This window comes from Rhinolophus sinicus, chromosome 1, assembly GCF_057876585.1.
Source record: "Rhinolophus sinicus isolate RSI-liver-muscle chromosome 1, RSI-T2T, whole genome shotgun sequence".
Classification (NCBI taxonomy): Eukaryota; Metazoa; Chordata; class Mammalia; order Chiroptera; family Rhinolophidae; genus Rhinolophus; species Rhinolophus sinicus.
This window is the reverse complement of record NC_142501.1, coordinates 139,671,279-139,684,557: the sequence shown is the minus strand read 5'-3', so window position 1 is coordinate 139,684,557 and position 13,279 is coordinate 139,671,279. Positions and strand designations below refer to the sequence as shown.

The 13,279-nt window shown below is 38.0% G+C and overlaps 1 protein-coding gene across 7 annotated transcripts in view; it reads right to left on the bottom strand.

Annotated features, from left to right (window-relative positions):
• Nucleotides 1-13,279, bottom strand: part of ATP8A1 (ATPase phospholipid transporting 8A1) — a 213,703-nt gene that overhangs the window by 95,837 nt on the left and 104,587 nt on the right. For all 7 annotated transcript variants that reach the window (XM_019754167.3, XM_019754168.3, XM_074324626.2 and 4 more), the window contains 2 exons: nucleotides 7,968-8,052; nucleotides 5,037-5,176 (listed from right to left, as the gene is read on the bottom strand). In XM_019754167.3, coding sequence (XP_019609726.2) covers nucleotides 5,037-5,176; nucleotides 7,968-8,052 — 225 coding nt within the window. The remainder of the gene's footprint in view (nucleotides 1-5,036; nucleotides 5,177-7,967; nucleotides 8,053-13,279) is intronic.

Genomic DNA, 13,279 nt, shown 5'->3' with positions numbered 1-13,279 from the left:
TCAATCATACCAATCTAGACAGGTATATAATATCTTACTCAGTTTTCTGTAACGCTCAAGATAAATAATTTCTTTTGTAAACATTAGAAGTGATTAATTTATAATTTATGCAATGCTAAAGATATAATTAAAATTTTCTACTGAAGCAAATAAACATAACAAAAATTTCAAAATATTATGTTTAGCACGAAGGCACACCTTCATATTTCAAGCAACAGTTTAATTACAATCTATTCCCTGATAAGTAAGATCATAGCCCTCTGTACTATTAATTTTCAAAGGAACCCAGCAGCACAGTATGCATATGGGGCAAAAAAAAAAAAAATCTGAGTCTTAGAACTATGTTAGAATAAATGCAAAGTGGCAGATCAAAGCAGGTGAGAACTTTCAGAGAAACCACTGTTGATGAAGCATAAAACTTCATAATGATTCTGTTACTTATTTGACATTTTCCCTGACTGAATACAAATAAACTAATTCTCAATTTTATTTTAAAAATCAGAGTTTAAAAAATATAGACCAACAGTGTAAGTGGTTTCATAATCTAAAATTACAAGTCCACACACATTGTCTTTCAAAAGAATGAGGTTAAAGAAGGTGAACAGGTCAAGTGTGCTGTCTGACAGTATGAGACAAATGTAAATTCTCTCAATCGGTGATAAAAGAGAGAGACAAAGAAGTATTACTGTCCACAAACCCAAAGTGATGCTATCATTTTCCTGAAAGTGGGTCAAGACATCTCAAGTATCTGATATGACTAATAATTTCTTTTGCGTTTTAACTATCTTCTTGTTCCTGAACATCTTCTTAGTAATAAATGTCACCTCTTGGTGTATATTTAGTAACAGAAAAAAGATGTTTCAGTAACATCTTGAAACAACTCATAATATTAGAGTTAATTTTTTAAAAATCCGGAATCTGAATGTAATGGTTAGAATCCAAACCGTACAACCTCACAGCAGAGATGATGATATTTTATAGATGAACGTAAAAATCCTAAATCCTCTCATCTAACAGTGCCAGTCAATATGGATGACAATATCCAGAGGATTTTTTCAACCCCCTTCCTCCCAAGTCATCTTTCCGTTAGTGTGCCCTGAGGCTGAGGGAGTGCATTCTAGTGCTTAGCCATGCTGGGGTAGAAAACTGACAAAGCACTGCACCAAGGGACAGATGTTATTATCTTTTTGAATGTTTGCATATTTTTTCCAGGTTATACTATGAGTTTTAGTCCCCAAGGGGATAAGGCTTTAACTACATTTCAACACCTGAATTACTTGTTCGAACAAATATTACAGGGATAAGATAGAGAGCAGGGTTTAAAAGAACAACCTTAATTATAATAATCATATTATAAAATTTTCACTTATTTTGCTACATATGAAAAGTACTCTTGATTTCAGGCAACGCTCTACAACATCTTTCAAATTTTGAACATCTTTTAATGGAACACTACCATTAACGCATCAATGGCATTTTGCAACAATAACTCAAATAGGTTCAGAAACATCCTGTATGAGACCACAATGACGTTTTGATCTTTTCTTAAAAAGTGAGGGAAGATGCCTATAGTAACTTTGGGAAGCATGTTTCCCAAAAACTTCACACCCAGATGGAATATTATGTTTTTTACACTGTGCTCAGTGGAGCCCCAGAGTCTTGCTCATGGAACACGAGGAGGGCAGGTAGGGGCTGATGGGAGAGCCAACTGGGGCTTCTGCCTACCATCTCCACTCTTTAGAGCAGCATTACTATTATCTGGTATATAAATTATGAATCAGGCAATATTTTGTTTGGAAAACGGGTTCTGCTCTGAAAGAGAGGGAGAGCGAGAGGGGGAGGAAGACGGAGAGAGAGACTTGAAAAACCACTCATTTTATAATTGACTGTGTTACATGGTAAGCCCAATATTATGGTCTACATAAAAAATAGATTCCAATCACATTAAAAAAAGATGACATAGTTAACATGTCTCATTTAAAACAGGCAAGGACGAAGCCCAAGTGGATGAACCCTAAGACTATGCCGGCTAAATTTAAAGCCAGGGTGACACGCCAGCAGGAGCGCGGGCTGCCAGGTCGAAACGTACCTCCCGAGGGTGGTTTTAATGGCAGTCATCCACGCCTCCTCCTGAGCGCTCACCCCAGCTGGTTTTAGGAAAGAATGGAAGCTCAGGCCAATGAAGACAGGGTATCACCCTGGCTCTAGAGAGGTTAAAAACCTTACCGTCCTCAAACAATCAGGGTCAAAAACAGCACTTTTCATGAAGAAAAACAGCTGTCAGTTGCAAAGACCCCATCTTGTCATTGGGCTTATTGTTTTCCTCTAACAAGACCTCTGCTCTCCTTGCACTGGGCATATCATCGTTTGAGACTCATTTCAAGAGTTACCACCTCTCTGAGAGTTTCCTTTGGATCAAGTTTGTGGGTCCCTCTTCTGGGTTCCTTCAGATTTCCTTAAAGAATTTGTTCAGACCAGGCCACTCAGGGGGGCACGGCCAAGCGTTCTTTACGGGTTTGTGCATTCCTGATAACTAACATCTCTTACCTGCCTAAGGAAAGCTAATTAAGTAAATAAATGAATGAAACTATGGCTTCAGGGATAGGGGTGGATTAGGAAACCAGTCTTAATTTGGAACAAGCTGGTTGAACAAGGGAACCAATCTTTTTCACCTTCTGGGTCTTAGATTTCTCAAGAAAACTTAGAGACCATTGCTTAGCACAAACGAATGAGGAATTAGCTAAAAATTCCCATTTCCATTTATTTTAGGTGCAATTGTAAGGGAGGCTTCTGAATTTGTAAACTAAAAATACATCCACAGGTTATGGATTTCTCCATGCAACTTAAATTTCAATGTGACTCACCATCTCCATCTGCTGGAAAAAGGTTGAACATCTATTTCATTGAAAAGATGGAAGTCACAAGGCTTTGATAATAGATATTAAACACACACACAACCACCACCTCCATTGTTCAACCTATAAAACCTAATCTATACACTAGGACACTCAGATTTAAAATGTTAGGCATAATAAACATTCAATTCCAGAACAGAAACAAAATGTAATGTTTACAATCCATTTTCAAATATTTTATTGTCACTTATTATGTATTAATTCTATCTTGTTATCATGGAAGAAAATGCCACGTTATATTCGGGCTATGTAGAAAAGGAGACAGGAGTAAAGGAATCATTTCCAAGCAAGGAAATATTTTATTTTTTTACTTTTCAAAAGAGTAAGAAAAGCAGAAAATTAAAAATCAATACCATTAGTGCTTTAAGATAACATGTGACTCTGGTTGGAGAGACTGAAAGAGATTATGATCATGGCCTCATAAATAAAATATCATTTTATTTCACCACACAATACCCCAAGGCATAATCATATCTAAAAATGTCAGGAAAAAAAAAAAGAGAGAGAAATTCACTAAGTTGATTGATAACAAGCCCTTTACTATTTATGCACATCTAAATTGAGGGTGGGGGGTGGGGGTTATCAAGTTGGAAGGTACCTTACATGCCATCACAAGTCTTCTGAGAAATAATTTCAAATATAAGGGAGACATGAGAAACAAACCAGCTCCTACAGTGATCACTATCTATTGAGGAGACAGCAGAACAGTATCTAAAGTCACATATGGCAACTGCACACAATAGAAAAAACCACCTGCAGTTGGAGCATGATATTCCCAGTATTATACTGGGGGGGGGGGGAGATGTGGGGAGTAGAAGGGGGATGAAGTCCAGGGAGGTGTCCATGGTATTGGCTGCCTTTCAAGACAGGAAGTAGCAGGAAGTACTTGAGAGAGAGGACGGAGGGGAAAAAAATGTTGGCTTTTACTTACCTGAAAGCCAGATCAAATACATTGTAGCTAACAGGCAAGCTTGAGTCTATGCAGTACAAATGTGAGTACGGTTGAAGGAATTGTGTAGTTATGAAGTTATTTAATGGAAAGTTAAAGGTTAGAAGGAAGATACTTGAGTGGCTAAGAGCATGAACTCTGGAGCCAGAGTGAGAATTCTGGCTCGCCGTCTTATGAGCTGTGTGATCTCAGCCAAATTATGTAACCTCTCTGTTGCCTTTATTTCTTCATCTACAACACTGAGATAATTAACAGTATCTACCTCCAAAGGGTGTTGTGAAGACTCAAGTGAAACAAATAGCACCTGGCACACAGTAAACACTACGCAACAATGTTTGCTATTGTTAATTAAGGGAGAAAGACTTCTTGCTACTTGTACAGCATCAACCATAGTGTATCCATCACTTTGGGTGGAATAGCCTTTGTTCCTTGGACAGTAAAACGAGAATGTTTACCGTTGTGACATAAATGATGGGTTTGTGTCAGTGAACAATGATGGACACATTCTTTTTTATTAGCTACAGAGTCATAAGCTATATGTTATATTATTTTGTACTTCACAGTATACACCTTCATATTATACACGTGAGCATACGTGACTTATGAGCATGTGCGCATGTTTGTGTGTGTGGAGGGGGGCAAGGGTATCTTCAGTGACGCACAAGCAATGGAATACATGGCAAGGAGATTGCTGGACTAGCCAAACTGATCTCAAATTGTCACGGGTCAAAATCGATACAAAGTCATTCCAGGGACATGTTGTCAGCAAAAAGTGTAACCAGTATTAAGGTTTGTCAATGCTCACAGACAATAGTTTAGTGGTTACCAGAGGGTACGGGGGTGGGGGGGTGGGGGGTGGGAGATGAGGGTAAAGAGGATCAAATATATGGTGATGGAAGAACTGACTCTGGGTGGTGAACACACAATGGGATTTATAGATGATGTAATACAGAATTGTACACCTGAAATCTATGTAATTTCACTAACAATTGTCACCCCAATAAATTAAAAAAAAAAAAAAAAAAAGATTTGTCAATGCTTAGACCCAAGGAGATTCAATAGTAAGTGGTATGTCAAGATACTTTGATTTTTATTTTATTGGCTCCTTGAGTAAAGATTGACGTTTTGTGGAAACCAAACTTTCTATATGAGCAAAATAGTCTCCCACGTACCTTTTCAATGAGCTCATAACTCTCTTCCAGTTTAAGCAGCCTGTTCTGCACAGATGTAGATGCACGGTGATAGACTGCTCGCCACTCCTGAAAGTTGCTCTCTGAAATCTCAGCCACAGCAAAACATAAAGTTCTTAACCCTGAAAAAAGGTAGCATACACCCCCCAAAAAACAAAATAAAATGTTATGCAGAAGTCTGACACTTCATTTTTATTCAACAAAGTCTCATTTTGAAAACGCTGACTTAATTGAAACAATATGTTGAAGTCCAATTCAAGTATGACAAAACCCTAGTATAAAACATATATGAACGCTTCCCTCTTCTTTAAAACTGGCACCCTGCTTCTAATTCTCAGCTCGTTCAATCTATCCTCCATCCCTAGAGTGACTTTTTTAAAATCCTAATTTTATCAGGTTATGTGTCTCCTTGAAATCTTTCATTTGTTCCCTAGGATAAAGTTCAAACCCCAAAGTCTGGCTCGTTTCTCCACACATCAATTGTCTTCAGCCTCATTCACTGCCATTCACTTCCTACACACCAGGCTGGCCACTGTTTCTTCATTCCACCCTCTCGAACTCCCCTCCGCTATCTGCCTTCAATCTATTTTAAGATTCTTCTCCTAAAATCATCTCCTTGAAGCATCCTCCTCTCACCCAGCCCCCACTCCCCAAACACTGCTATGGTTTGAATGACAATGTTTCATAAATTGTTTTTCTTGTGGCTCTCCGATACTAGCTTAAAGCTCCAGAGGGGCAAGGACCTGGATTTCTTCATATCTGTCACTCCAGAATTGAGTATGGTGGCTGGCTCATCATAGTGGCTTCACAGATGTTTATGAAGGGTGGAAGAGAGAGACCCCAGTGAGGTCTCCTGGGAGAGCTTCCTTCCTCTTACTGCGATATACGGTTGTGTTTATTATTGCTCTTTACCACTGTAAATTTATACTTATGAAGAGTCTTTAAAAAATTGAAGAATAGTGACCCCTCTCCCCCCAAATACCCATCAGAAATGCCCTGGGGAAAACAACCAAAGCTGATGCTTGAGGGGACCTGCTCTCAGGGATGGGTGCCTGTCAATTTCATAACTCACTTGGAGGCTACCCTCAGCCAGAAACAAAGTTGATGGGTTGGAACAAGGAAGAGGCAAAAAGACTCTGTCAGCCATGACAAATGCAGTTAAATAGGTTCCCAAGAAGATAATGCTCTTGCTCAAGGTCATTTAAATAGGTCAGAATAACTAGGTGCTAGTGATCTCAGGTCAAGTAAAATATGGCCTGGGAACGTGTCAGAAACAGAAGCAAAGAACATAGGATATGAAGTGCCCAGGGGACTCTATCTTCCAAGAAAGCAATGGGTTGTCTACTGCCAGATCACTGAGAGAAGAACTTAAATCTTTGGGGCTATACTGTGATTCCCCGAAAATAAGACCTAGCTAGACAATCGCCTCTAATGGGTCTTTTGGAGCAAAAATTAATATAAGACCCGGTATTATATATTATATTATATTATATTATATTATATTAATTATATTATATTACATATTATATTATATTATATTATAGACCCGTTCTTATATTATAGTAAAATAAGACCGGGTCTTATGTGAATTTTTGCTCCAAAAGATGCATTAGAGCTGATTGTCCAGCTAGATCTTATTTTCGAGGAAACAGTATTAGGACATGTTTTTCTCTTTTGGAAACTTGGCTGGGAACTCATCCCGGGATAGCCAAGAAGTGTTGTTCAGACCAGAACCAGAAAGAATGGGGTGGAGGTGGAAGCCATGCCAATTTGCATCTGCTTAGGAGCTAGAATGTCTAACCTCACAACCAAAGAGAAAGATGCTCCACTAATTAACAGCCTGTGCTTTCATATACTGGGTAGGCAACACCTGCCAAGCCCGTCTGTAGTTGCGCCTTAAGGAATCTGAACCCTACGGACATGTGTCTTTCTATGTTCTTGCATTTTTAGAGAACTGGGAGAAGGGTCTTTAAGTCCTTGCTTTTTAAAGCCTAGTGCTTTGAAACATTCCTATCTTTTCGCAGATTGGATTAAGAGGAAAAAGGATTTAATCAGAGGTCAGGTTTGGTGCCACTGGCAGCAGTTCTAGCCCAAGAATACAACAGTGAAAACCTAGATGGGAGATTTAGATACAGCTCTGGCCACTTTTATTAAGTTTAGAGATAAGACTATAAATTGTGACCCTAATGCTTCACAACTCTCACTTCCTTTCATCCACTCTAGATCGTCTCTCTGGACTATGCACAGTTTTGCTGTACAGATCGAGTTATTTCAGCAGGACAAACAGACAGGGTTCAGTATGTTTACCACAGACGCTCAGGCCGCACACAGAGCCTGGCATGTGTTAAGGGCTTAATAGAAAGTCTCGAATTGAAACTAAACTGCATAACTATTTCAATAGTTATATAAGTTTATTTCTTCTCCCCTTTCTTTTTTTTTTTTTAAGGAGGGCGTGGCTCACAGTGGCCCATATGGGGATCGAACCGGCAACTTTGGTGTTATCAGCACCATACTCTAACCAACTGAGCTAACCGGCCACCCCCTCTTCTCCTCTTTCTTATTCAGACTAGAATACCCAGGTCTCTGTCTCATTTCTTTTCCTTCTGCATTGCTTGGGATACAAAGTAAAGTATTTAATGTAAATAGTGTCCATTCTAAAAAGTGAACAGATTTATACGCCCTACAGCTCTTAAAATTGGGGGAACAAAGCCTCTTAACATTTTAATAAAAAAAAAGGAAACCAAAATAAAAATAATGGGTGGGAACTGCATATAGTATAATGTATATTAATTATCAACATGAACTTTTATCTTGCTTTAGGAATCTTAAAATAATGACAATGATCCTGTCAGATATCAGTAGTCCATGATTTCTTTTTATTTCAATCATGCTTTATTGCCATATTACACTCACCTTCTGTAGCAAACTGCTCTAAATGTTTTAGTGTAATGTCTTTGTATTTTGAAGTCTCCGCCAGTCGATCATAAATTACAGTGTCCTGGAAAACAAACAGAAGGTATAATACACGTAAATTCAGCATTCTGAGTTTAATAAAATTGATGTCGGCAACATTATTAGCAGCAAATCAGTATAAAAACAACCAACCATGTTTAGAATTGGTTTTAAAGCATAAAATGTTTTCTCCTAATAATACCATGTCCCGAACGACCCTAAGTCCTGTATTTTCGTCTTTCTCCTCTCTGAATAAATCTGTAGTTATTCCAGTGTTCAAAATCTCACAGTCTATCAATACTTCACTCCCCTTCCTCACACCTGAAGGTTGTGCAAAATACTGCAGAGTTTAGAGATGCTACAAGGAAGGCAGGGTCAGCACTCCAAAAGTTTGGGAAATGCTGGACTGAACAAAGCCGAACACTTGCCCTGCTGCAAGACTTCTCAGAGTATTTAAGATGAGAATGTGCATGGTGGATCTTTAGGGGGTGATACAGTTGTGCCCCAAATTCATTCATTGCTGTACTTTTTAGGGGTTAGGGCATCTTCATGGGACTGGTGATGACCAAAGAACAAACTCTGAGAGACACAGGTCTAAATCCACCTAGAGGGCTGGTGGGTGTAGTAGGGAGACTCTTGGATAGACCTAGCATTGCCTTAGAGCTGGATATTTCTGATTGTGCCACATTAGCTTTAAGACTCAATTTACTTAGTCTGTCAAATCCAATTGCTAGATTACCTTTAAAATCCTTTTCAGCTTTACTTTCGTGCACCACTTACGTTTCTCCAATTTTTGCCTCTTTATACATTGCCTATTTTTCCTTCAGTTATTCTTTGGCTTGGGTTTAATGTTTTAAGAATTTTAGTATTCAGCCTTCACGATTTTATTAGACCAGGAAAAAATAAATCATTTACCTGTAATTACTTTCTCAGTGGTATTACCCATTTTGGGGTCTCTAGTCTCAGGGCTGAGATTTGGAAGCAGGCTAATGGACTATGATTTAGAACCCTTGAGAGAAACAGAACTTAGTGACCTCAGAACACATGGAATATTCCAGGTCCCAATTATGAATTTCTTTTCATTTTTCAGTGGCAGAATGGGAAGGGGGGCAAAGCAAAAGGAAATGATAATTTCCCCTCATGGTTCCTTTCTGAGAATGCAAGGTATAACTTACGAACTCTATTTTTTCCTGAGGCTAATGAAACTTTCAGTGAAATTACAATAGGCCATTTGAAAACTAATTTGAAAAAATAAATTTAAAAAATCTTTCAAAAATTAAAATCATGTAAACAACAGTGATAATAAGGCCAGCGAGATGAATTTCTGCAGTGCAATCAACTGATGCAATTTGTGATAGAAACCGATGCTCATAACAGGAGCATTTTCCAACTTCTTTATATTATCAAGGAAAGCTGGGCTCAGAATAGGCTTTTCTGCATGAATTGTACATTATGTTTTTAAATGACAATCACAAATGCCATGCTTAAATGTGAAAAATATATACGTACAGATACCTTCTCTCCCAAAGTAACACTCATTTATTCAGAGGGGCTATGTCAAATATTTGGTATATTGTTAGGAACCAAAAAGGTTTCTTCACAGGAATTAGAGCATGTGCATCCCCTAGGATCAGATTTAGAACCTACTGAGTGTACTTTTACAGAAAATCCTCACTGGGTTTACGGATCTGGTGTCCTAGCCCTTGGCCAGGTCCAAGTGGAAAATCATGGTGAGGGTCTGCTGCTGGATTGGCACGGCGAGGTCAGTTATAGACACTACTGTAAAGGGCCTCGGGCTTCATGATGAAAATGCTTAGGTGAATTTTCATTCAAACACTTGTTTTCCTATTCATCTTTTAGACTGAAGTTCCAGTGTTGCTCTGTCTTTACCTACAGTGACTTGCACATAGCAGGTGTTCAAAAAATGTGTTAAATGAATAAAATATTTGAAGTAATCCCCGATTATCCTGAAATTTCACTTTATGGAATACCACATTAGACAATATTCTCAAATAAAGGCCTATCAGGAAGTGCAAGGGTCAACAATAGGAAGGGAACAAGTAGAAAAAAAAAGGCCTCCATAATTACTTATTGCAGCACTGCAGTTTATACTGAAATTATCTAGATGATCTTGCTATAAATTAGTAAATCACCATCAAGGAACATGATCTTGTTGTCAAGTTAAACAACAAGACTGACCTGATGCAATAAGCTTGGGCCCTTATGAACTGGAACGTTTGCTGAAGACATTTAGACACATCTACGTTTAAATGTAGACAAACACTCTCTGGGTTTATGTGTGCCACTCAGAATTATCTATACTTTGCCACTGATGTGGTGGTGAACTGCTAAAAATAACCAATTTCAGATGTGTTTTTTTTGGCATATGGCACAGAATTGTACTTAGGGGGCTTTTCATTTGAAATTTTCAGTCACTTTAAGGTCCTTACAACATGAAGTGTATTAATCAAGTTTCTAATTTCTTCGCTGGTATATGAGTATTGGAGTAAGATTTTTATCTTCTTGAGTAAGTTAAATTTTTGTGTAAATGTAACTTTTTCTAAATTGGCTTCTATTGCAGATACAAATTGTGTATTATATACTTTCTTTCATTTAAAAATTAACAAAGTAAGACATCCTCACTGTAAAAAATCTGGAAAAAAACAAGAAAATGAGTCATCCATAAGCACACACACACACACACACACACACACACACACACACACACCCAACCACCTACAATCTCTTTGTGTTATAATCTAGATGAACTCTTCAGTATTATTTTCCAATTCACTAACTTCATCCCCACCCCTTCAACTCTGTCTAATCTAGAGTTTACCCCACTTACTGATGTTTTTTCTTACATTTATTAATGATTTCTAATTTATCTTATAGGTATTCCCCTTCTTCCCTCCCCCATTTTCTTTTTTCATTAAAATAATAATAATTTCTTTATCACGCTGAGCTGTAAACACCTTTGTCAGACTGGTATACACAGATGACTTCATCTGAAGTGAATTCATGGCCCAGTGGTTTATGTGCTTGTTCCCTCTTTGGCATGATGAGTTTTCCTCATGTGTCTCAGTTTTGCTCTTGCTTTCTCCCTCTTTGCCCACATCCTACTCTAGTGGGTTTCTATAATCCCCAGCAGAGGTTGGCAAGAGCTTTACTTCGCCTCATCTCACGATTAGAAAAAGCACTGCTGTCTCAGTCTTCAAAGAAGGAGGCTGGACTCCCATCTGCATTTTACAGAAAGCACTATGTGCCCCAATGGCCCCGCAGAAACTGAACTTCAGCCCACTGCTCCCCAGTTCCAAACCCAAGGCCTGGGACTCCCACCCTACTCAGCTCATCGTTTCAATGTACCACTTTGATTTTCTATTCCTATTTTGGTCTAAAAAATATTTATCTTGCTTTTGAGTCTGGTTGTATCTTTCTGTTTTCTCTTTATACTATACCATTACTGCTGATTTTGGATAGAGGAGATACATCAAAGTATGAACAGACTATGCTATCTTGCCTGGGAAGTATTATCGATAACGTCTTAATTGACTTTTATTACTATTTTGTTGCACGTGTCACTGTTGACTATTCCCTCTACCAAGGAATCAGCAGACTCCTCAGACTCTCCTCCAAATTTCAGTCTCCCCTCTTGGATCCTCTACTTTTCACCTTTAGTCCTCCTCTCTACTCCTGTAATATTTTCTCCATACGAGATCTCATTAACCCCCTGCTTTTACTTTCCAGCTATACTTGTTAACTCCTAAATCTGTATCGGCAGCCCAGATTTCTTCCCCTGTGAGAATCAAGTATTTCTGCCTTATGGCCCAGATGTAGCTCCCAACCCTCTATCTTGGTAAATGGTATCACTTTAGTAAACTCAATTAGCCAAGTAGAAATCTGGTAATAATCCTAGGTCATCTTTTTCCTCATCACCCATATGTAATCAATTACTAAGTCCTAAATCTCTGTTCTCTTAATCCTCCCTGCAAATGTCTTGGTTCAGATCCTTATCAACTCTTGTCTGGACGACTGTCAATAACCTCAGCTGGTAACTCTGTATGCATCTCTTTTCTGCCTTAACTTATCTTCCTAAATGTCATCAGAACAATCCAAAAGAAAAGGTACAAGTTCTTGAGCATGGAAAAAAACCCATGACCTAACTCATGCCCATCTTTCCAGCCTTGCATTCTGCTATTCCCTGCCAAATTACCTGTAGTGCTCAAATGGAACTTGCTATTTTCTATGTTTATGCTTTTTCAGTAGTTAACCACAATTCACGGCCAATTTGGGAATGGGGGGTGGAAATAGTGTGTGCAAAGTCTCTCTGTGATTATTCAAAAAGGAGATCAAATGTTTTTATTTTTTATTCAATGCTTTAACTTCCAAACAAAGTTTCTAGGTAGAGATTACTCAAAACTAAGAAAGACAGAATGTGAGCTGGGCACCGTAAACTGGACAGATATCAACCATTTAAAGTGGGAGGTCTTAAAGGCTCTCTTTATTCCCTTATCATTGAATGTTATCACTGAGGTGTGGAAGATCTTTACAAGACATCTTAATATTTTATCCTAATCTTCTCTTTATATATATATTTCCCTGACTAGTCTTAAGCTCATGACAAGTCTTGGATCTCATTTTCCTATCTCCAACATCCAGATCAAAGTCTGGTAGATAAAACACACACAACTAATAAATGTCAATTGTTTGAATCAGCAACCAAAAGAATTCTAAAACTAAATTCATGAAACGTCAGAACTAGTTCTACCAAATGCTTTAAAACCAAGGCATTGGAAAATTGCATTTCAATGCTTTAAAACCAAGGCATTGAAAAACACCATTGACAGGAATTAAGTAATAAGTTTGAGCTTCTTAAGAAGCTATTTCGGGGTTCCATGTGATAAAGCAAGTCTGTTGATTATACTGAAAACTTCAGAGTTCCAAGCTGGTAAGTTACCTGACTAGTCCAAGTAGACTAGGTACTTGGAAAGGATAATTCAGAAGGAAAAGACTTACTAATTTAAAGAACAACAACAAAAGGTTCTGATCAGTAGATTTCTTATTTTTCCAAGAGTGCAAACATATATTTACTAGGAAAATTCAGTTAGCACAACATATTACTGTTTCTGTCAATATACCAAACCCAACCAATAGTTAGAAATTCTGTTATAATTAAAACAATGTCAGACAAATAGTGATCATTTCATGAAGAAATTATAGCAGTAATTGTGATCCAAATTTCCCCTCATTTCTATGGTCTTTAAAAAACTACA